At 39.3% G+C, this 25,752-nt stretch overlaps 1 protein-coding gene across 3 annotated transcripts in view; it reads right to left on the bottom strand.

The window, feature by feature from the left end:
- CMYA5 (cardiomyopathy associated 5) overlaps nt 1-25,752 on the bottom strand; it is a 120,630-nt gene that overhangs the window by 47,933 nt on the left and 46,945 nt on the right. For 2 of the 3 annotated variants that reach the window (XR_007514964.1, XM_049866618.1), the window contains exons 2-4: nt 13,962-24,816; nt 7,779-7,874; nt 6,025-6,258 (exon numbers count right to left, since the gene is read on the bottom strand). Coding sequence is in view for 1 of the 3 variants with exons in the window: in XM_049866618.1 (XP_049722575.1) it covers nt 6,025-6,258; nt 7,779-7,874; nt 13,962-24,816 (11,185 nt within the window). In the remaining 2 variants the exon portion in view is untranslated. The remainder of the gene's footprint in view (nt 1-6,024; nt 6,259-7,778; nt 7,875-13,961; nt 24,817-25,752) is intronic. The other variant, XR_007514966.1, reaches the window with a different exon arrangement.

The raw sequence follows: 25,752 nt of genomic DNA, 5'->3' as shown, positions 1-25,752 counted from the left end.
CAGAATGAGTAGGAATTTCCCAGGGAGAAATTAGAGTAACTAGGGGACTCTTGGGAGTTGGAGAAGGGGAGGGTTAGAGATGAAAATAAAAAGGTGGTTTGTGGTTTGACTATGAAGAACCTTTCACATCCATTGAAAGTTCCTATTTTATCTTTTAGGGCAGGGAAAGCCATGGAAGTGCTTACACAAGGGAAGTACCCTGGCAAGAGTCTAAGGAAGGACCAGAGCAAGCGGATCAAAGAGGCAGTGAGAACACCACAATGGTCTACTTGAGGGAAGACATTGCGAGCCTAAATGAAGGCTTAGGGGATGCAGAGGGTACAAAGAATGGATTCAGAATTAACAAAAAATGGTGGTCAATACATATGCTAAGCACTCTCAATAAAAGTTACTGACTAAATGGACAACTCTTTGTAGCACAAAAGTTGCAGATATCACAAGTAAAATGTTTGAGATTTCCCTGTACACTGACCTGTTCAGTTTTAATATCGGCACATAAAAGGGCAAGTGGACATCTTTTTATGAGTAGTCCTACAATGATTGCAACTCCCTCTTTTTTATTATTATTATACACAAAGAGCAAAGTGGAGGAAAAAACGCATCCTCTTAACAGAACAGCATTTTCTAAGCAAATCTGTTTTTCAAGATATGCAAATTCTAAGTCTAAATATGCTTGACAGCATTCCTTAATTTAAGCACTTTGGTGTCGAGAAAAATTATTTAATATACAAGCACTGCCTTCAGAGATATAATATGAAGGGAGGGAGAAGAGCAAGGTAGAAGAAACCAGGTAATTAGCACTTCTTGTAAAAAGGAATGCCAGTAACTGAGACTTTGAGGCAGAGGTTGTCTTGAAGACATGAAAGGCTTCTTTTTAGTGAAGCAATAGAGTTTCATCGAGTGTGTGTACATATGTGTGTGTGTATTTGCATGTGTTTAATCGGGCTTTCTTTAATTGCTCATATTTCTTCCCAAATCCCAGAATTTAGCTGTGTGTGTGGTTTTTTTTTCACAGAAAAATAATGGTAATCACAAGTATACTTGCCCTTAGGTGACATGCGGCTTTAGCAAAGATTAAGTCACTGTCAATTGGACTATGAAATTTAATTAAAATGACACAGAGGTGAACGAGTTTAAGCACAAACCAAAAGAAGCTATGTTTAGTTTTAAATGGTTGTCAGTTCATATTAGCAAGTTAATATTCTAATGCTTAGAAAAGTAAAAACGTTCTACGGCATTTTTTTAAGGTGAAAGTGCTTCCAAATTTTATTCACCGAGTTTTCTTGTCCATCAGTATCTTCCATGAATTGATGAAATATAAATAACAAGTACGCATCTACATTGTCCAGAGTATAAGGAATAGCACTATAAATCCATTTATGATATTTAGAAGAAATATATACTTTTTTAAAAACTGGGAGTGCAGCCTGGGTATCAGCTTCCAGACCTGTCGTGCCTCAGACTCAGGCACAACTGTCAGAATTGTTAAACTGCAGGTGCCCAGTGCTACCCTGGAGATTCTGACATAGGCATCTGGGGTGGGCCCCAGGATCTTTGGTCTAACAAACTGTACAGGTGATTCAGATGCACAGCATTTTCGAAACCACTAGGCCAAAGGACAGATTGTTAAAAATCAGAGGTTCTCAACCCTGGCTGCACGTTAGAATCATCCAAGGAGCTTTAAAAATACCCAGGCCGCACCCAGACTAATTACATGAAAATCTCAGCGGGGTAAGATTCAAGCATCTGCATTTTTTAAAACTTCTAACTAATTCTATTTCTAATAGAGCCACCACTATAAAACCTTTATTGATCAACACCAATATTAATACAATTTATTTTCCTAAAACTACTGGGAATGTTCTGTCAAAGGGTTTTTGTTTTTTTTTTTTAATAGATAAATAGGATTCATTTGTGCCATTTCAACTTTCCCCCCAAAATGGGTTTCTAATCCAAACTCATTTTTTAATCATTTCATACATCAAAACAAAAAAAGTATGTTTTTACTTTATACTATTTCACAATTTGCACTGGCTCTGAAGTAAACTGAAGAAAATACTTACAGTCTTAGAAATTTACTATAAAGCGGTAAAAATCAGAAAACATTAGGTTCAACCACTAAGAAAGGCTTCGGGTCTTGTAATGGGGCAAAAGAGAAAAGACATCGGATCACTATAAGAATTTCAGTATCACACTCCAAAAGATAAACATGGGCCTAATATTGTTTTTATAGACAACATTTCCTAATTTCTTGAGTGCTTTGCTTTGTAGAAGGATGAAGAATGTCTCTTCCGCTGAGCATTAAAACAACAAAAATTAAAAGAGGAAAATTCATTCAGGTTAGTTGAGAAGAAAGAGAAGATAAATGCATGACTATCTTCTGAAGTGAAAATCAGAGAACATTCCATTAAGATTACTTAAGGCCTAAAATTATACAAGGCAGATACGAATGATTCTGTCAAATACTCATATTTAACCAATAAGTTTCTAAGTATCTACAAAGTGTTCTGTATTCAGTGTCAGGAACGATGGTCTACATGAGGTTGTAAATATAGAGCACATCTCAAGGAAGCAGTTAAAAATCTACATTATGATCATGGTTATTTAACTAAAGCACATGCAATTCTCTTTCAAAGCTGTCATTTAGCTTTTAAAAAGCACAGTGTCTAAAAGTGAAAATTTAGTAGCTCACTAAATGTATGTATTTTTTTCATTGGCAGCTCATTTTCTATAAAGCAAGAAGATATTAAAACATCCAGTCATGCTATTCTCAGTAGCCACTACATTGTGCCGCACTTTATGTACCTTTCATTGATTTCTTCAAACGACTTATGAGAGAAAAGAGAATAAAGGAGAGAGGGGAAGGGAGGGAGAAAGAGAGAGAGAGAGAAACCAATTAACGACCAAAAGAAAAACCAATCAAGAACATGAAGATTATAAATGTTCTACAATCATTACCCCTCAGCTTCCCTTGAGGCCATTCCTCTTTGGGGGCTTCAGCCTGGGCAGCAAAGAGATTAGTGCTCAGAATGAAGGTTGGGGTAGTAATGCGGGTATTCTAGTTCTACTCTGCTTTCTGTGATCAGTAAGGCCGGCAACGAGTTGCTTAACCTCTGCTTCTCTTTATTCATTAACAAAATGATTTAGCCTCTAGAACGGAATTCTCTGAAGCAAGAAAAATGATATAAATTTGTTCAATGTGGGATATACACCAAGAACCAGATCAGTAGTTATCTCTGAGTTTTACCCTCTCTGTGCTTTTCTGTAGTTTCCGAATTTTCTTGTGTGGACACTATTACTTTTTTTTTTTTTTTTTTTTTTTATAATAACTTTTATTAAGCTTCAAGTGAACGTTTACAAATCCAATCAGTCTGTCACATATAAGTTTACATACATCTCACTTCCTACTCCCACTTACTCTCCCCGTCTTGAGTCAGCCCTTTCAGTCTCTCCTTTCTTGACAATTTTGCCGGCTTCCCTCTCTCTCTATCCTCCCATCCCCCCTCCAGACAAGAGTTGCCAACACAATCTCAAGTGTACACCTGATATAATTAGCTCACTCTTCATCAGCGTCTCTCTCCCACCCGCTGACCAGTCCCTTTCATGTCTGATGAGTTGTCTTCAGGGATGGTTCCTGTCCTGTGTCAACAGAAGGTCTGGAGAGCATGACCGCCGGGATTCCTCCAGTCTCAGTCAGACCATTAAGTTTGGTCTTCTTATGAGAATTTGGGGTCTGCATCCCACTGCTCTCCTGCTCCCTCAGGGGTCCTCTGCTGAGCTCCCTGTCAGGGCAGTCATCGATTGTGGCCGGGCACCAACTAGTTCTTCTGGTCTCAGGATGATGTAGGTCTCTGGTTCATGTGGCCCTTTCTGTCTCTTGGGCTCTTAGTTGTCATGTGGGCTTGGTGTTCTTCATTTTCCTTTGCTCCAGGTGGGTTGAGACCAATTGCTGCATCTTAGATGGCTGCTTGTTAGCATTTAAGACCCCAGACGCCACATTTCAAAGTGGGATGCAGAATGATTTCATAATAGAATTATTTTGCCAATTGACTTAGAAGTCCCCGCAAACCATGTTCCCCAGACCCCCGCGCTTGCTCCGCTGAGCTTTGAAGCATTCATTTTATCCCGGAAACTTCTTTGCTTTTGGTCCAGTCCAATTGAGCTGACCTTCCATGTATTGAGTGTTGTCTTTCCCTTCACCTAAAGCAGTTCTTATCTACTGATTAATCGATAAAAAACCCTCTCCCACCCTCCCTCCCTCCCCCCCTCGTAACCACAAAAGTATGTGTTCTTCTCAGGTTTACTATTTCTCAAGATCTTATAATAGTGGTCTTATACAGTATTTGTCCTTTTGCCTCTGACTCATTTCGCTCAGCATAATGCCTTCCAGGTTCCTCCATGTTATGAAATGTTTCAGAGATTCGTCACTGTTCTTTATCGATGCGTAGTATTCCATTGTGTGAATATACCACAATTTATTTACCCATTCATCCGTTGATGGACACCTTGGTTGCTTCCAACTTTTTGCTATTGTAAACAGAGCTGCAATAAACATGGGTGTGCATATATCTGTTTGTATGAAGGCTCTTGTATCTCTAGGGTATATTCCGAGGAGTGGGATTTCTGGGTTGTATGGTAGTTCTAGACACTATTACTTTTATAAGCAGAAAAAATGTTCTGGAGAAAAGGAAATATTCGTATCAAACAAAGGTAAGGTTCTTAGGGAACACAAAGCATTTTATTAATGTTATACTTTATTTGGCAAGATGAGCCCAATTTCAAAATATTAAATCTTTGCCTTAATTAAACAGAAAGCAACCTAATGATTTTAGTTCTCCTTTGAGAATGGCCATGTCCACCTCGTCCAAATTTGCCCTGGCTGGAGGTGTCCCCAAAGGCAAATTAAAAGCCTAACATTGTCCCATTTTGCCTTGCTCTGTCTCCAAACTTCACTAGAGAGCTAGGAAAACTGGGGATCTTTGAAAGGGAGATCCCACTTATCATAAGATGATGCTTTCTTCCCATTTGACAATTAGCATAGCTTTGTGCCAGGTTTGGAACTACCTTCAGGGGAAACATCTCCATGACTCCTTGTTAATCCTGGCTCCATGGAGAACCAGCATTTTACAGAACTTTCTAGGAAATTAAGGGAGTCAAATTAAGGGAGCAATTTGAGGAGTACTGAAGGGAACCTACCTGTCCACAGTTAACTTGTTTTAATTAAGGAATCCTGTCCCCAGGACATCCCATTGTAAAAGCACCAACATATTACCTGACAGAGGTACCACATTATGTCATCACTATAAACCAAAACCAAACCTACTGCCGTTGAGTTGATTTCCGACTCATAACAACCATATAGAACAGAGAGAGTAGAACTGACTCATAGGGTTTCCAAGGCTGTAAATCTTTACACAAGCAAACTGTGACATCTTTCTCCCACAGAGCAGCTGGTAGGTTCAAACCACTGACCTTTCAATTAGCAGCCAAGCACTTTAACCACTGTACCACCAGAGCTCCTATGTCATCACTATAAATGTACCAACTTATTCTCAACCACTTGGCAAGGCTCAGAGAGAATGGTCTATATGAGAGGTAACTTCAGATTAGGGTGGAGGTGACAGACCCAGACACCAGTGTGTGAAGACACCAGGCACTAGGTGAGATGCTGGCACTGAGGGGAAGATATGGGAATGGATAAGGTTCTATAGGCTGCCTTTTCTCCCTCTTGGGAGGTGACAATCCTGCATTGCAGGTGGAATGGGATTTCTTTCATGATGATGTTGTGGCCTGCCTGCCCTCCCATGTGTCCTTCAGCTGGATCTGCGCATCAAGGTTGGAGGAATTTGCTGGCCTTTTCTGTAGGCATCAGGAATGACCTAGTAATTTTTAAATGTCAGAATCATATAAAGCCCACACGGATATATAAATGATTTTAGGTAATATTGAGAGATGAATTTTTCAAAGTAGACTTTGGCCAGAGTGGGCTCCACAATGTTTGGGCCTGTTTTTAAGTGTGCTTACAGTCAGGAAAACAGTTTCATCCAGCTCCTCTGCTTCTCTCACGACAGTTTCTAGGGTATCCTTGGCAGTATCCATGCTCTGCAAAAAATGGACCATCTGGTCGTGCAGGAACTCCATCTTCTTCTTCTTTACTTCCTCAAAGCTCTGGGCCTTCTCATCATACTGGGCTAAAACCTTCTTCATCATTTCCTCATTCTGTTCTTCTAGCTTTTTCTCATTTTTGCTACAGTTTTCCTAAAAAAATAAAGAACACTTCTGAGTGAAACAAGTGTCTCTTTTTTTTTTTTAAGAAGCATCAGCCTTTTAAAGAACTGACCTCTGGCATCCTGATAAGAGAACCTCACTTCTCTTGGTAGCATTAAGTACATAGTCTAAATTTCCAACCCAACCGACCTCACTTTGCCATAGTTAGCTTTGCAATAGAATTAATGCACTGTAAGAATATCATCAAATAAGATTTACTTTCTGAAATACAAAAAAAAAACAAGATACTTGCATGGAAGTCTTACTTGAAAATAGCATCACAGTGAGTGAGAATCCATGACCTTCAGGTAGTGGAGAGGGTTTAGTGTGGTCTTCACCACTCCACTCCATGGTGTGAACAATGGAGCAGCCAGAATATTGAACAGCGTGCTCCATTCACTGTTCTCCAGGGAGCGGGAAGCCTCAACACAGTAGGAGGGACTGGATTGCCCATTTAGACACACCCAGATATCTGGCTACTCTCACTAGCAGGGCTGGTGATAAGGTGATCATATAGTTTATTATTTAAAGGGATACTTTGGGGAGGGGGGTCTCTAAAAATAATTAACAGGTGTTAACTGATTAACAACAGGAGTGATACAGACCTCTCATAAGCATACCAGGATGTGAAGTCACCTTAGTGGTAGGGGAATTGTGCACCAGCCTTCTGCAGTGGCCTTGGGCCCTCTGCTACTCCTGAATACAGGTGAGGATATGTTGGCCATCTCTGTATGTGGATGGAGCATTGCTACTCCTCACTGCAGAGGGGGCAGGAGCCAGCAGCCAGGAAAGCATGAACTCCGAAGAGGCAGTTATACCATGAAAGACACTCATTTGTCCTGGGCATGGGACACGGAGCAGTGACTTGAGTGCTACTGCAGAGCTAATCAGTGAGAGCCAGGATAATGGAATAAGTAAGAACTTAGAACTGGATTTAAACTGTGGGTCTCGATTTACTATCAATTTACTATGACATTGTGCAGTATAGTTAACTCTAAGCCTAGTTTCTTATCTACAAAATAAGAATGATAATAATAACACCTCTCCTGTAGGGCTATTGTGAAGATAAAATTGTGTCAAGTGTATAAAGCATTTGTGCTATCGTAGTAAGTGCCTAATAATATGTGTGTGCATTTAAAGACAAATCTTTAATCCTTAAACAGAAAGCAGTCTCACCAATTATACTCAGGAGGAAGACTTTTTTTTTTAATTGTGGTAAAAACATATGTAACGAACATTTGCCAGCTTAACAATTTTTACATATATAATTCAGTGACACTGATTACATTTATCATGTTTTGCAATCATTACCACTACCCTTTTCAGAGGGAAGACTTTAAGGACTCTTATTAGTAATGGAACAAAACCAACAATGGCAAACACACGCACACACACACACACACACACACACGAATGCACAACTCCCAATTCAGATCCTTGTAGTTTAGAATCATTTACTTGTGATACCAAGAACAAATCAGGCTAAAAGTAAAAGAGATATGGCAACTTACCTCAATGGTATTAAAAAAGGATTCTATCTCACTAACAAAGGCTTCAATCCTCAAGGACTTTTCTTGTAAATTTTCTAGAAATTCTGCTAATTGAACCTAAAGAAACAAAAATTAAGATATCCTAAGTACATAACATTTGGAAAACAAACTTCAAGCAGTGAGCTCCAAATTCCTTGTAAAGTTAGTATGTTGGGTAGAGAGTTAACTATACCATATTCACTAACAAATCGATCTTTACATTTTCTTTACAGCTTTATGTAAACTGATTGCAGATAATTTTGTGCGATAAACAATTAGGAGGTTTATGAATGAGAGCCCCAAGCAACTTTACAAAGACAGTTTATCATCTCCTGCAAGAGAAAGAACTTCTTGGTAAATTGGTGAGCTCAGAGCACATTCATTTTAGTAAACCACATATTTGAAGTCTCTGCCCTTGATAAGGTTTGGATTTTTATACATGGCTTTTTTCTGAGATAACAGTCTTTTTGCTGAACTGGCCCAATATACCTGAGTAGTTTTTGTACATTTTCATCAATGACCTCCAGCCACAGGTGTGCCTGGAGGACCTGACCCTCAGAGGATGATTACAGTGCCATTTGGGTCATAAATCTAGCGTACCAAATGACGGAACTATCTACTAAAAAAAAGTTCTAACAATCCTCGAAGTGTTAAAATACTCAAGGGGTGACAGCCAACTAAAAAATGTATGGGATAAAAGAAGAGCCATAGTCATAAACCTAGGTGTAGTCTACCTTGCTAAACTTAGTAACAAAAACAGAGTAACAGAGCTTCAGTTGATTGACGGACTATTCACAGAATGATGAAGATATTAGGTGTTGCAAGCCCCTTCAAGACCCCGCCCCTGCTTCCCTTTATAGCATGTATCTTCAGTTGCATAAGCACCCCAGTCTTCAACCACATGGGCTCCATCCTTGAACTCTTCCACATCTTGCATGCCTTCTCATACAGCATTCCCTAGCTCTAGAATGCCCTCTGCCCTTGACAGTCAGAACTCCCTCATTAAAGTCTCATCTGAGCTTTCTTTACCTTGCAGAGAAGGCTTTCCTAACCCTCCCTCTTCCACTCCACACCTTTCAGGTTAGTTTCCTAGAATACCATTCTCACATAACCCTGTACTTAAATTTGGGATCTACAAATTTATTTTTAAATTTCATTTTTTTTTTCATTCTCAGTGATTAGCGCAATTCCTCAAACAGAATGTTGTTGTGTGCTGTCAAGTCTATTACAACTCATAGTAACCCTGTATCACAGAGTAGAACTGCCCTATAGGGTTTCCTAGGCTGTGATCTTCATAGACAGGAGCCCTGATAGCACAGTAGTTAAGTGCTCAGCACCTAACCTAAAGGGTGGTGGTTGGAACTCACCAGCCTCAGGAGGAAGATGTGGCAGTCTGCTCCCTTAAAGATTACAGCCTTGGAACCCCTATGGAGCAGTTCTACTCTGATCTCTAGGGTCGCTATGAGTTGGAATCGACTCCATTACACAGGGTTTTTTAATCTTTATGGGAGCAAGATCACCAAGTCTTCTCCAGCAAAGCCGCTGGTGGGTTGAAAACCACCTTTCAGTTAGCGGCTCAGTCCTTAACCTTTGCACCACTGGGGCTCCTTTCACACAGAATTAAAAAAACACACAGAATAGGAGGCGATTAAACATGGAGAAAGAAGAAAGGGAGTAAAAGAAAAAAATTAACAACCAACAAAAGAGAAGTCACCACATGAGGATGGCTGGGGAGGAGAAGCAAGGACCTAAATAATATGTAAATACAGCAATCAATTCCCAGTGCTCACAAACCACCTACCCATAAGGTGCTAGAGAATTTCTCAAGCTACAGCTTTGAAAAACTGGTTTCTGTTTTTAAAAAGTTGCCAACCAACTCACAGTTGACTAAATGAAATGAAGCAAGCCTCTTTGACTTTAATCAACTGATTTGTCACTTTCTTCTTCTCTCACTGTGTAGAAAAGATCAGGAAAAAAAAAAAAAAACTTTAAATGGTTTTAAAGTAGGAGGCATCATATCTCCTAATTTTGAAATTTATTTTAAATTAACAAATATTTACACAGAGAATTGTTTTTTTAATTTCTAAACTTCATAAAGATAAACAAAACATAATTTAAAATGCTAAAAAACAAACAACAACAAGAACCCAGCCTCCTCCTTGCTAACAGTGCCCAGTTGTGGTTAGTTAATGAAACCAAGTGTCATTACAGAATGGGCTCTACCCGCAAAGAGCTTATCAGGTAAAGTTTCAACAACAGCTCACCCTAGAGAAGTAGATACAATATTAGGCAAGCTAAAAAGGATTAATATAGTAGGAAAAAAATGTCAAGATTCTAACTGAATCTTGATTCCTGTTAAGTCAATGTAAGCCTGACAATTATTTAACAGTGATCTAATTGAATAATCTTACTGAAAATTGCTACCATTAGCAAGGCACTAAGGGGGTTCTGGGTAAGCTGAGCAAAAGGAGCTCTGGTGGCACAAACAGTTAAGCAATGGACTGCTAACTGAAAGGTTGGAAGTTCAAACCCACCCAGTGGCTCCTTAAGAGCAAGACCTAGCAAACTGCTCTCTCCCATTAAGATTAACCCCATCGCCGCTGAGTCAATTTTGACTCATAGTAACCCTATAGGACAGAGTAGAACTGCCTCATAGGGTTTCCATGGAGTCCTGGTGGCTCAGTGGTTAAGAATTCCACTGCTAAGCAAAAGGTCGGCAGTTTGAATCCACCAGCCACTCCTTGGAAGCTTATGGGGCAGTTCTACTCTGTCCTACAGGGTCACTATGAGTAGGAATCCACCTTACAGCAACGGATAATCTTCACAGGGGCAGGCTGCCACATCCTTCTTCCATGAGGCAGCTGTTAAAACTACAGCCAAGAAAACTCTATGAGACAGTTCTACTCTGTCACATGGGGTCCTTATGCATCAAAATAAACTTGATGGCACCTAACAACAAAGCTGAGCAATATGGATACACAGTCAAGAGCATGGGCTCTGGTGTCAGATAGCCCTGGGTGCCAATCCCAGTTCTGTCTGGGCAAATATATTAGCCCATTTCATTATCAGCAAACTGATAACAATTATGGAGTTATTGTGAGGATTAAAAGATATCCTGTACATAAAGAACACAGGCCTAGCACATGGTAAGTGCTCAATTCTTGTTATTATTTGAATTTTAAGATCATTCCAGTTGGTATATGGAGAATGGATTAGAGGCAAGAGTGGGGAAACCAGTTAGAAGGCTACTGATAGATGGGAGTCTCAGGCACTAATTGCTTGATTTCTGATAGCAACTCTGGGGAAGTAGAATATTTCTAATCACATACGCGTGGGTATCTGTTGTAATTAAGTTTTTATCTGGAACTTTGGGGTCCTATAAACACAGTCAGAAAGAACATAAAGGTTTTCCATTTCTAACATAAATTTTATAAGTAAAAAGGAAATATGAAGAAAACAGAAAATTAAGGTGTCTTACTCTCTTGAGTACTTATATAAAACTTGCACTAAAATTGCTCAGTGTAAAATAAATATGTATTTTTTAATCTTATTTATTTTGTTATTATTGAGAACACATACAGCAAAACATACATCAATTTCAACAGTTTCTACATGTACAATTCAGTGACATTGATTAAATTCTTTGAGTTGTACAACCCCTCTCGTACTCCTTTTCTGAGTTGTTCCTCTCCCATTAACATAAACTCACTATCCCCTAAATTTCCTATCCAATCTTTCGAGTTGCTGTTGTTGATTTAATCCCATATACATAGATTTTGAAAAAGCACAATGCTCAAGTAGACATTCTTTACTACTTAAGCTAAACTATTATTTGGCTTTAAGAAAATTTCAAGGGATGAATATTTTTGGTTTAAAGGTTATCTCAGGGCAATTGTTTCAGGGGTTCATCCAGCCTCCATGGCTCCAGAAAGCCTAAAGTACATGCGAAATTTAAATTGTGTTCTGCATTTTCCCTCTTTTGATCAGACTTCCTCTATAGAATCTTTGATCAAAATGTTCCGTAATGGTAGCTGGGCACCATGGCAAAGGAGGCAGTTGTTCATTGTACATGGAGGCAATTAGCCACACATTTCACATCCTTCTCTTATTCCTGACTCTCCTGCTTTTTTGGTCCAGGATAAATACGTATTTTTAAAGGATGACATTGTGGATAATAGAAAACGTGTTTTACGCTCAAAATTATATATTTCTTACTTAAAATTATTTGGCATTTCTGATTATGTTAAGGACTTTTTGCCATAAGATGATAAGCCCTTCAAAGAAAATGTTGTTAGGTGTCATTGAGTTGGTTCCAACTCATAGCCATCCTATGACAAAACACTACCCTGTCCTGTGCCATCCTCACAATCATTACTATGTTTGAACTCACTGTGGCAGCCACTGTGTCAGTCCATCTCATTGAGGGTCTTCCTCTTTTTCGCTGACTCTCTGCTTTACCATGTATGATGTTCTTTTCCATGGACTAGTCCCTCCTGATAACGTGTCCAAAGAACATGAGATGAAGTCTCGCCATCCTCGCTTCCAAGGAACATTATGGCTATACTTCTTCCAAGACAGATTTGTTGGTTCTTCTGGTAGTCCATGGTATATTCAATATTCTTTGCCAACACAATAATTCAGGGACATTGATTATTCTTCAGTCTTCCTTATTCATTGTACAGCTTTCACATGCACATGAGGCAACCGAAAATACCTTAGTTCTCACTGACATCTTTGCTTTTTAATACTTTAGAAAGGTCTTTTGCAACAGATTTGTCCAATACAATATGTTGTTTGATTTCCTGACAGCTGCTTCCATGGGTGTTGATTGTGGACCCAAGTAAAATGAAATTCTTGACAACTTCAATCTTTTCTCCATTTATCATGATGTTGCTTATTGGTCCATTTGTGAGAATTTCTGTCTTCTTTATGTTGAGGTATAATCTATACTGAACGTTGTGGTCTTTGATCTTCATCAGTAAGTGCTTCACTTTCAGCATGAAAGGTTGTGTAATCTGCATAACACCGGTTGGTAATGAGTCTTCCTCCAATCCTGATGCCATGCTCTTCTTCATAGAGTCCAGCTTCTAGGATTATTTGCTCAGCATACAGATTGAATAAGTATGGTGAAAGGATACAACCCTGACACACACCTTTCCTGACTTTAAACCAATCAGTATCCCCTTGTTCTGTTTGAACAAGTGCCTCTTGGTCTTTGTATGGGTTCCTCATTAACACAATTAAGCATTTTGTAATTCCCATTCTTCACAATGTTATCCATAATTTGTTATGTTCCATGCAGTCAAATGCCTTTGCATAGTCAATAAAACACAAGTAACCATCCTTCTGGTATTCTCTTTAAGCCAAGATCTATCTGACATCAGCAATGATGTTCCATGTCCTCTTCTGAAACCAGCTTGAACTTCTGGCAGTTCCCTGTCAATGTACTGCTGCAACCATTTTTTAATGATCTTCAGCAAAATTTTACTTGCATGTGATATTAATGATATTGTTTGATAATTTCTGAATTCTGTTGGATCACCTTTCTTTGGAATAGGCATGTATATGGTTCTCTTCCAGTCATTTGGCCACGTAGATGTCTTCTTGGCATAGACCAGTGAGTGCTTCCAGCATTGCAACTGTTTGTTGATACATCTCAATTGGTATTCTGTCATTTCCTCAAGCCTTGGTTTTCATCAATGCCTTCAGTGCAGCTTGAACTCCTTCCTTCAGTATCAAATTCCTGAAATGGTTGTACGTTGACCAATTCTTTTTGGTACAGTGACTGTGTATTACTTCTTTCTTCTTTTGATGCTTCCTGCATCATTCAATTTTTTGCCCATAGAATCCTTCAATAATGCAACTCAAGGCTTGAATTTTTTCTTCAGTTCTTTCAACTTAGGAAATGCTGAGCAATAAGCGTGTGTTATTTATCTTGGTATTCCAGGACCTAGAAAAATGCCTGACACATAATGTACACCCAATAAATGTCAAACTAATATGAACTAGATGCCTGGGGAAATATTCTCAGTTTGGTTGCAGGCTAACTATTCTGCCTACAGATGAATGTATCAAATATTGGTCATTTTAAAAATTGAGAACATGTGAAAGCAAATTTAATCTATACATATTATTAATTATTTAAATGCTTTAAAGTATATTTACCTTTACAGCACTTATAGCTGTGTCAAGCGATGAAACCTCATGGTCTTTGTGACTGCCAGATATCTTGTCACTTGCTGCAATTGGGCTTTTGCAAGTGTAACAATATGTGTCAATCTGGGACTTTTTCAGTTCCTTTTGTGCCTTCTCAGTTCCTAAATCTGGCAATAATTGGTCTTCTTCTGTCCTCCCTCTGCCTAAGTCTTTCCGTTCAGCAGACATACTTTGCTCTACATCCCTCACAAGTTCATTTTCACTGATGTGTTCAAAGGATTCCTTTCCTTGAGATAACACATCTTCAGGTGTGGTGTCTGAACACAGTCCTTCTGATAAAATGTCTTCAGTGACCACTTCGTAATTCAGAGATTCAGCAAACTCATAGTCATCTTGAACAGGGCTATTGCGGAGCCTAGCTTCATGTGGCTCAGGTGGGACCATCTTAGGTTCTTCTTGCAGTGTTTCTTGAACATAAGTTGCACCAGATGCAAATTCTTCCTCTGGGAAGGACACTTGTACTGGGACATTCAGATTGACCTCTGGAGTTGTATTTCCTGCTTCATTACCCACACCACTAGTTTCATCTACTCTCTCCAGGACATTATGGGTGTCTTCAAATGGAACAGCATAGCTTATCTTCTGGGTAACCACCAAGACTTCCTCAGTGATGGGAGCTTTCCTCTGCATCTCTAAATGGTCAAGTGTCTCCACATAGCCTACTGATCCTTCTTCCCTGCAAACAGCTTTCTGTTCCTCTTCCAGACTTCTGTCCCCCAAAATGGTTCCAAACCTCCCCCAAATTTCTCCTTCTGCAGCTAGTGGTTGGTATGAATCATCCTTACTAATTGGTTTTTGTTCCAGATCTTGGCCTTGGTCCTTTTGAGTTATAGATGTGTCATGGAGAATGTCATCTTTGAGTATGTACTTCTCAAAATATATTCCTGTTCCATCATCGGTGTCAGAATTTCTGCTTGGAAATGATGCCTCAGAATTCACACTGTCACCTTCAGAAACTGTCTCCCCTTCCCCCTTTTTCTCTCCAACTGCTTCTTCATACAAGTCTTTGTATAAAAATGCAAGTGCAGGTGTCTCCTCCAAAAGTTCTGGATTAATAAGTTTCGCAGTGGTAGGAAATATCTGAGTTCGTGACAAAACACCTTCCTCTGTATCAAATAAAGGCATCCCTGGTGACTTTGAGTCCACATCTCTATTTAAGCCCTTTGGAGCATCTCTGTCAGCTGATTTTTGGATAACCAAAGACTTTTCGGTTTCTGGGTGAGATAATTTGCTGTGATCCTTTTCTGGTCCATAAAAACTTTCATCCAATTCCACCAAGTCATATTCATGTTCTAGGGCACTTTCCTCTGAACTTTCTGGGAAAGAGATAATTTCCCCTGAAACTTCCTTTGAGAATTCCCCTTCATCATGTAATTTCTGTGGTGCCTTCTGTTTTTCTGGGTCTGGGGAGATGTTATAATCAATCAAAGTGTATTTTTCAAAATAATCCTCCTCACTAGGAATTGTGGGCTGGATAAAGGCTAAATCACTATCTTCTGAATCTGTGGATATTTCCTCTTTTGTTTTACGAGTTTCCTTTTGTTTATTTCCTTTCAATAATGTAACTTTTTCATCAGAATCTTCTAACTTGCTCTTTAATGTTTTATGGCAAGTAATTTCCTCACTATTGTCATGAAGTGGTATGGTTTTAAGTGAGGCTTTCTCTTCCAAATATTCTAACTTATCTTGCATTTGTTCACTTTCTTCCTGATCAACTGAAGAAATAAATGCAGGAGCATGAATATTCAATATCTCACAACCTTCAGAAATGATACTGAAGGCACTCTTTTGATCTTCTGAAAGTCCAGCTGGCTTACTAGTCGCTGTAAATTCATCTTTTGCATTTGTGTCTTCAGGCTCCTTGAATATTTCTTTAGTAAGAACAGTTTTATCAGTGTTGATTGCTGATGCATTCATTATAAATTGAGTATAGTTGCTGCTTTCTAAAACATGTGGTTCATTTACATGGACATCTTCTTTAGCCTCCAAATGGTGCTTTGAAACAAAAACAGATTGTTTAGGCATATCAGGTATATGATCTTTGGATGTTTGAATAGTATGGATTGTAGGCCTATCTTGAGTCAATTCTGACTGTGGTCTTTCTTGTTTCTTTGCTGTACATGTTTCTGGAGAAGCTCCTGAAACAAGTGTTTGTTGTTTTACAGATGACGACAAATATGGCGGTATTTCTAAGCTCTTTGCTTCATCTAAAGGAATATCTATAGTCCTTTCAGATTCTTTAAATGAAGATCCTTGCTTCATACTTTCCTTTGTGACATCTGCTGAACCACCTTTTGACAGCTCTGACAATGTGAACTGTCCCTTTTCTTCATTGTGACCTGCCATGTCCCTGCCTGACTTTTCCAATACCAGATTGCTTTCCTTAGGTAAAGACTGGTTATCTATTTCATCATGATAAGGAAGATCCACTGGAATGAAAGTCTTGGGTTTTTCCACCAAAATTTTCCTTTCTTCTAATGGATGTGGCTGAGTTTCTATTATTGCCTTTGTTTCCCTGATTTCTGGACGAGCCTCTGAGAGCATGGTTTGTGATTTTTCAATAATTGATGTGGTTTTAACTAATGAAAATGGTTGAGTTTCATCCAAAGAACCACCTAAAGAGATACCTGACTCTTCAAGCATAGACTGGGCTGCATTCACAGAAGAAGGCAGGATTTCCCGCTGCTTGTTTTCTTCTGAAAGTACATGTGACCACTTTTCTCTTTCTTTTCCTTTGTCCTCCTCAGAACCAACAATAATTTTGGATCTTTCTTTGTGGTCTTCATTTCGACAGACTTGTAGCATAGCAGCAGCTTTTGATTCTTCTAATTTAATAGGTCTAAATTCAAGTATGACTTGTGCCTTTTGTATTTCATTATTATCTTTAAGCTCTACTGGGGCCAGAGTTTGTTTTTCTGCCAGCACCTTCTTTTCTGCCAAGGAATATGATCTGGTTTCTAAGTTATCTTTTTCCTTAGTTGGGCTAACAGAACCGAGTTTTATTTCCTCTTCAGAAATGTTCAAGAAAGTAGACTTTGGCATTTCTTTCATTAGTCTGTCTTCACCAAGATCAGTTAAACTGCCTTTTGATTCTTCCACTGGCAAAATTATTGACTCTGGCTTCTCTGATTCCTTCGTGACATTTTTACTTGTGAAGTTGGATGAAGCAGATTTTGGCTGTTGTAGCACCTTATCTACTGCAACAAATGAAAAGGGTAGTTCTTCTTTTTGATCACTTCTTGACTCTTCATTAAGAATAGAAATTTTCCATGTAGAAGGAGGAGCGATTGCTGGCTTCTGGACTCTTTTACTATCAGTGACGTGAAGAGGAACCTCATGTTTGGCTTCTCTCACAACTGATTTCTCATCCATGAGGGAACAGGTTTGAATTCCAAGATGTTCCTCACCATCAGCAGATATAACTCCTGAGTTTATGTCCATTTCTTCTAGATAGTCTAGGGTTTCTTTCTTCCCATAACCTTTACTAGATGCCTCAGTGTTGGAATTTGGCTGTTGTAAATCTTCTACATTTGGTAAAAATGTGGGTTTTTCATTAAAGTCTTGACCTTCACTAGGTTTAACTAAAGCAGCTTTAGACTCTTCAGCAGCTATAAGTTTTGCCTCTGGTAATGGATAATCAACAGGTTTCTCAATTGCACTAAAATCAGCAGGGACAGCTAGAATGTTATCTTTAGGTTCTATCACAGGCACTGCTTTTTCTACAGATTGACTTGGCTGAGCTTCTAAATCTTCTTTTTTGGCAACTTTGTTATCGGAAACGCTTGATCCAAAAAACCAATTGGACATCCACGATTTCAAAGATGAAGTTCCTTTCTTTCCCTTTCCTTCAGAGAGGGCTGGCTCAACTGTCTTTGGCTGCTCAGGAAGCCTTTGTGTCACCTCAGGTGACTCTGGAGGCTTAGGTTCCTCATTAGCTTGGATTAAGGAGATGGGTTTTCTTTGTGTGGGTATTTCCACTGTAGGTGTGTCATCATCTACAACGTTTGAGTTAACCATTTTTGATTTTTCTAATGGCTTCTCTCCAGGTAAATGAGTTGTGGTGATTTGTGCTTCTTTTTCATTACTTGGAGGAGATTCTGCATCAGCTGCTAGAAAATGGGCTTCTTTGGTGGAAGAGGGAGTTGTTTCTGACTTGATCTGTTCCACTGATGGGCCAGAAACTGGTTTCTGGAGGATTTTTTCAGAAAGCAATTTGACTTCTTCCTGGATGTCTTCTTTGTTAGGCCTGGAAAATCCTGTGCTTGCTTTCTCCAATGTCAAACTTTCACTCCCTACAAGAGAATGGATCTGCTCTCCCTCTGCTACATTTCTCTCTACGTTTCCAGCTGAAACTATAGATTTTGGTTCTTGGGTCAGCTTTATTTCTTCAAAAGAGTAAGTTTTAGTTGATGGTGTCTCTACATTATCACTGGAGCTCTCTAGAGTAGATCCGAGCTCTCGTAATGATAAACGAAGTTTTTCCAGAGAATGTGGCAGAACCTGCTTTCTGCTTTCATATGTATGCTCTTTATCTGACAGAGCAGCCTTAAGCTGCCCTGTCATCAGACCATCGCTGCCAGACGAATCCAGCTGCACAGATCCCAGTATTCTTTCTTCATGATGACTGGCCAAATCTCTTCCTGGCTTTTCCAGCATCCAGTTTTCATCCTTTGGAGAAATAAGGGGCTCTTTTGTTTTTGTTTCTTTAACATCTGTCAACTCAGCTGTCCCAAATGCTTTTGATTCTTCTAAAGGCAAACTTTCTTTCATAGAGGAAAGTTGTTTACTGCCCAGATCTTGTTTATCTGCAAAAGAGCTGCTTACATCAGGCAATTTGACAGATTTATCTGAATAAAGTGCTTTTCCGGGCTTCTTTTGTTCCACAAGGAGGTCAGCAAAGGGGATGTTTGATGGTTCTGTTATACTCTGGAGTACATGGAATGAGTTTGATTGGCTGGTTTCTTCATTTAGTTCAGTTAAAATATTTCCCATCACTTGTGACTTCACGTTTTCTGTCGGTGGTAATGGACTTATTTCTTGTTTTTCTTCTTTTTTTAAGTCAGTTGAATGGTTCAACTCCTCTGATAATCCTTTTAAAGAAAAAGTATATGGTTGAAGATTTTCTAGATTTTCTCCTTCAGTTAGAGAGGTAGGTGCTTCTTTTGACCCTAAACTAACACCCTTAGGAGAGAAAGGTTTAATTTCTTGATTCTGAGGTTCCTCCTCAATGCATGATGAAATCTGTGAAATTTCAGGCATTGTAGTAGATGTTGGGACTAAATCTTCTAGCACTAAGTTTTCCAACTTGAGAGAAGAACATGGTATTTCCTCACTTTTGTCTTTTAGAACTGTCTGTTGGGGTGCAGGTGACACATTTTGTGATGAAGGAAGTTCAGTTTCTTTTTCCTTTACCTCACCGTCTAGCTTGGGTGAAAGCAAAAGTTCAAGTCCTGGTACCTCTGAGGAAGACACGGAGTTCTTTCTCTGTGATAAAATCAAATGTTCAGAGTTAAGGAGTACGGAAAATGTAAGGTCTTGTTCTTTTTCTACCTTTGCTTCCTTAGATCCATCTGAATGCACTGATGAAGATGTTTTGGTTATTGACAACCCAGGTTTAATTTCTTCAGTTTCTACCTTTGGAAAAGTAGAGTGCTCTGATATAGAAGATACACTTGGAGGTGAATCAAATTTAATTTCCTTCTCTGCTTCTGACCAACATTTGGATGCAGTATTTTCAGTGGGAGAAGAAGCACCTTTAACTACTATTGTTTCTTCTTCTATGGGAAGTGAAGGTTTGTCTATTGATGTTACAGGTGGTGGCAAGCCAATTCCTAATTCACTCTTTTCTATTTTTGTTAAGACTGGATGTTCCACAGGGGTGGTAAGTGGTGAATCTGGTGAGATTTCTTCTTTTGCTAATTTGATTAAACTTGAATCATGCTTAGCTACAGATGTCATGGTTGTAGAAGAACCGGGTTCAATTTCTTTCTTTATTTCTTCTGGAAAAGCTGAAAGTGCTGATACAGGTGGACTATGTTCACCTTCCTTTTCCACTCCTGATAAAGATGAATATGGAACTTGGGGTGTCACTGTTATTTTAGAATCATGTCTAACTTCTGTTTTCATTGCTTTTGAAGCCTCAGGTCCAGATAAAAATGTTTCCTTTAGAGGTGACTGTGGTTTTATTACTTCAGGCACATTCTTTGACAACATTCTCTGTTCTAGTTCAGATGTCACAGTTGGAGTTAAACTGGGCTTGACAGCCTTCTTTGGCTCATCTACCAAGTCTGGCACAACTGAACATTTCATCCCAGGCTCTGGAACAGTTGGAAGCTGAGGCTCCATTTTTTGATCCTGTGATACATGTGCTGTAGCTGCTTGAGAATCAGGCACAGTTTCTTCCTTCCTGACTTTTGACATAGCCATCTGTTCATTTGCAGCTTTTGCAGTGAATGATCCTGTGGGCTGCTGTTCTTTCTTAATCACATGGACTAAATCTGGTGATACTGAATACTGAGATGCAGGCAAAACAGATTTGGCTTCTTCCTTTACCATAGATGATTCAGCAGATAAAGAAGCAGGCGTTGTAGCTACTGATGAACTAATCTTAATTTCTCCCTGCTCTAATTCATTGGCTAAATATGGCAGAATCAAGTCTTCAGACTCAGGCACCAAAGTTGCTTGAGTTTTCTGCTTCTGTGCCAAAATAAGATATTCAGATACAGATGTTGAGGTTGTTTGAGCATCTGGTTTAATTTCTGCCATCTCTGCTTTATTCATTAAAGGTGGTAGACTCAAGTCTTCAGGTGTAGACATCACAGGGGAAGGTTCATCTTTCTGTTTCTGTGACAAGCTGAGATGCTCAGGTACAGGTGTAGAAGCTGTTGATTCAATTTCTTTCTCATCTGCTTCTGGAAAACAAGAGTATTCTGAAGCAGACACTACAGTTAACAGTGAATCAGGCTCTAATTCACTCTCCTTTGTTTCTGGGACTCTATATGGTGGGATCGAAACTTGTGATGCTGAGTCTGGAGAAAAAAGCTCAGCTTCTTCAGTGTCTTCATCTGACAAAATAGTACGATCAGATGGTGATGTTAAATATATTGGAGAATCACACTCAAATTCTCTCTTCTCTGCTTCCTGAATTGCATAGGGTGAAAATGAGAATTCTGATGCAAATGCAGAATCTGGAGAAAAAGGTCCAATGTCTTCTTGTTCTTCTGGTAAATTCATGGGTAAAGAGGCGCTTTTTAGATTTAAAGGGGATCTTTGGACAATTTCTTCCTTCTGTGACTCCTGTGTTACATGTGATGATACTGAAAACTCAGAAGCAGAGGGGGGAGAGGGCGTGTACCGCTCCATTTCTACTGTCTCCTCTTCTGATAGGACCATGTGCTCAGATGGAGTAGTTGAAGGTGACTGGTGTTCCGGAGTCCTACTTGTGTAAGGCAGAAGAGGATGTTCAGATACAGAGGACACATCTGGGAAATATGGTCCAATGTCTTTCTTCTCTTCTTCTGATGGAGTCATGTATTCAGAAACACCTTTTGATTTTAATTGGGATATATCATCAGTTATGTTCTTTTGAGATTCCTGTATTTCATTTGGTGGAACTGCATATTTGGAAGTCATTGTTGAATCTGATGTGACATTCTGACTTCCTATGTCCTCTTCTTCTGATAAGACCACATGTTCCGCTGTAGCAGTTGAAAGGGGTGGTGACTGGCATTCCAGAGTCTCACCCGTGTAAGGTGGAAGAGAATGTTCAGATACAGAGGACACATCTGGGAAATATGATCCAGTGTCTTCCTTCTTTTCTTCTGATAGAATGATGTGTTCAGAAACACCTTTTGATTTGAGTTGGGACATATCATCGACTACTATCTTTTGAGATTCCTGTGTTTCACTTGGTGGAACTGCATATTTGGAAGTCATTGTTGAATCTGATGTGACATTCTGACTTCCTATGTCCTCTTCTTCTGATAAGACCACATGTTCTGATGTTGCAGTTGAAAGTGGTGGTGATTGGATTTCCAGAGTCTCACTTGTGTACAGTGGAAGAGAATGTTCAGATACAGAGGACACATCTGGGAAATATGATCCAGTGTCTTCCTTTTCTTCTTCTGACAGAATCATGTGTTCCAAAACACCTTTTGATTTCAATTGGGATATATCATCAATTACTTTCTTTTGAGATTCCTGTGTTTCACTTGGTGGAACTGCATATTTGGAAGTCATTGTTGAATCTGACGTGACATTCTGACTTCCTATGTCCTCTTCTTCTGATAAGACCACATGTTCTGATGTAGCCGTTGAAAGTGGTGGTGACTGGCTTTCCGGAGTCTCACTTGTGTATGGTGGAAGAGAATGTTCAGATACAGAGGACACACCTGGGAAATATGATCCAGTGTCTTCCTTCTCTTCTTCTGATAGAATCATGTATTCAAAAACACCTTTTGATTTGAGTTGGGACATATCATTGATTACTATCTTTTGAGATTCCTGTGTTTCACTTGGTGGAACTGCATATTTGGAAGTCATTGGTGAATCTGATGTGACATTCTGACTTCCTATGTCCTCTTCTTCTGATAAGACCACATGTTCTGATGTAGCCGTTGAAAGTGGTGGTGACTGGCATTCCAGAGTCTCACTTGTGTACGGTGGAAGAGAATGTTCAGATACAGAGGACACATCTGGGAAATATGATACAGCGTCTTCCATCTCTTCTTCTGACAGAATCAGGTGCTCAGAAACACCTTTTGATTTTAATGTAGGTTTACGGTCAATTGCTTTTTTCTGTGACTCTTTTGGTGCATGTGATGGAATTGAATATTCAGGAGCAGATATGGAATCTGGTGTGTAACACTCACTTTCTAAGGCCTCTTCTCCTGAAAGGACCATTTGTTCTGATGTGGCTATTGAGAACAGTGGGGACTCGCATTCAGAAGTCTTCTCAGTTGTAGATGGTGTGAAAGAGTGTTCAGACACAGAGGTCATAGCTGGGAAAGAAGGCTCGAAGTCCTCATTTTCCCCTTCTGACAAAACTGCATGTTCAGGTATACCTTTTACAATGGGTGGAAAAATTGACTCAATTTCTTTCCTCTGTAGTTCATGGTTCAAATCCTGTGGGACTGAATACTCTGATGCAAAAGCAGAGTCAGTAGAAACAGACTCATTTTCTTCTCTTTCTTCTTTAGAGAACACTACTTGTTCAAGCGTTGATGTTGTCACTAATGGTAGAATGGGCTCCTCTGCTTCCTGTCCCACTTCAGGGGCCAAACGTGGTAGAAAGGGTTCCTCAGAAACTAATGGACTTTCTGAGTAATCAAGTTCTATGACCTCTTCTTCTACAAAATTAGAATCTTTAGGTTCAGGGGTAGCAGCCATTGGTAGGGAAGTTTCTTTATCTCCTTTCTCTGGTTCTCCTAATACTAGAGGTTCAGGAAGAGAAATGGGCCGCTCAAGTATGTTTTCTTCCTTATCTTCTTTCATACCATGATGGAGAGAAGTCAGTTGTCCCGAGACTGGTTCTGCCCTTTCTAGTGAAGTCAAGTCCAGCTGTTCTTTCTCTGTGCCAAAAACTTGCTGAATGGATTCTACCAGACCTGGAGAAGCTGTCTCCAGAGAATCCTTCTCTGCCTCCAGTGAAATGGAATGGTCAGCAGAAAACGCTTCTTCCTTCTTTACCTCATCATCTAAAGATGGTGAGACTGATATATCATTCTCTGAAATTATAGTTACTTGTGAATCAGGCTCAAAATCTTTCTTTGCTATTTCCAATAACACAGTTGCAGATGTATTGGGTGTAAGAGAGGGAGGTGCTATTTCATGGGTTTTTGCTTCATAACCTGGCTGTTGTGGCACTGACTGCTGAGAGCTGAGTTGTATTTCTTGTTCTGCTGTTTCATTACCTGAATAAGATGAATCTGTGTGCTTGGTTGCAGATGCTTCATTTAGGGGTGAATTCATATGAATTTTCTTTTGATCGTCATTACTGAACAATGAGGTTAAGGATTTTGATCCTTTGGAGGGCGCACCTATCCGGGGTGGAGCAAACTTGTTTTCTTTATCCTCTTTTATGATTTGGGTTACTAATTTGCCTGTTTTGGAAGCTGTATTAGAATCATGATTGCCTAAATCTGGCTCTAGACTAATGGATGCATCTTTCCCTTTCCTATAATGTATTTCTTTAATTACATAACCCTTTGGCAATGTTCCATAAAACTGTAGAGGAATTAATTCTTCTTTAACTGAATTAAACATCTTAATTTTATATTCAACTGTTCCTATGTAGACTGGCCTTAACACTAATGGTTTGTATTCTTTGTATATTGCTCCAGTAATAGGAGGTGTATTTGAGGCAGTTTTCTTTTTTCTTGTTTTATCGTAAATACCAACAGATGACTTGTCTTTCTTGGTTTTTAGTGCTTGGCTTTCTGAAATTAAAGGATTGTCTTTTGTGTTTACTGGAACATCTTGGGATTCAAAAGAATGTCTCTTTTTGTTGCCTTTTCGATGAAATAATGGTGAGCCATGTTTTGACTTACGTGTTCTTTTCCGAGACTTTTTAACTTCATCCACAATAAATGAAACACTCCCTGGAGGAGAATTCACAGTCGACCCTTCTGGACTACATACACCAGAAGTCTGACTTTCTTCCGAGGCCCAGGGAGTGGAAGACCTACTTGACTTGGTTTCCCAGGTTATTCCACTATCTTCCTGTTGAACTGTCACCATGGAAAAGGAGGGGTCGGAAATGATACACTCCTGCTTGATCTTGCTCTCTTCATCCTGGTCTGATAATCTATAGTAAATAATAATAAGTAAATAAATTTTTAATGGATTAATGTGAGATTAAAATATAGAGACCAAATTGCTATCCAAATCAAAAAATAAAGAATTGATGCCAAGATACCAAATACAATCACACACCCCAGGCAGGAATGAATCGATACCCCAAGAACTCAAAGAAGCTAAAGCTCAATTCACCACCTTTCCTTATCAAGGTTGCAGTATGGTCTCCCTGTGGCTCACCCACTCACTCAGGTGTACTCGCTAGTCACCAGGACCTTCAGAATGGCACTTGCATCTACCCTCTCTCTGTTACCACCATCACCACTCTAACTTAGCTATTTATCACTTCATCCCTGGATTATTGCCAGTAGCTTCCTACATGGTCACGTTTACCTCCTACCCACCTGCACCTTCAGCCCATCCTGACTATCTTTCCAGTCCAGCTTTACTAAAAATTTCCATCATGCTACTATCCTGTTCAAAAGCCTCAGTAAATTCTTCATACTTACAGGGGAAAAAAAAGTTAAAAATTCTTAGCTATCTGCTCTTTATCTGGCCTTATTTCCAAGTACCCACCTCTTTGCTACCTATACATAATAAAATTCTGTTCTAAGTATATAACTCACTGTCCAGTGAATATTTCATGGAAACTTTGAGTCAGGGCTGTTAAGGGAAAATCTGTCATTGAATGTATTAAAAAAACAAAGACAAAAACTTGTTGCCATAGAGTCAATTCTAACTTACAGCAAACCTACAGGACAGAGCAGAACTGCCCCATAGAGTTTCCAAGGAGTGGCTGGTGGATTTGACCTGCTGACCTTTTGGTTAGCAGCTGAGCTCTTAAGGATCACAAAAAATGTCAGCCTTCTGTGCTTTAACTTCCTCACCTGTAAAACATGGATAATAACAGAACCCACCTTACGGAGTTACAAAGATTAAATTATTT

Source organism: Elephas maximus, chromosome 2 (genome assembly GCF_024166365.1).
Source record: "Elephas maximus indicus isolate mEleMax1 chromosome 2, mEleMax1 primary haplotype, whole genome shotgun sequence".
In the NCBI taxonomy this organism is placed as follows: domain Eukaryota; kingdom Metazoa; phylum Chordata; class Mammalia; order Proboscidea; family Elephantidae; genus Elephas; species Elephas maximus.
This window is presented reverse-complemented; position numbering and strand designations above follow the sequence as displayed.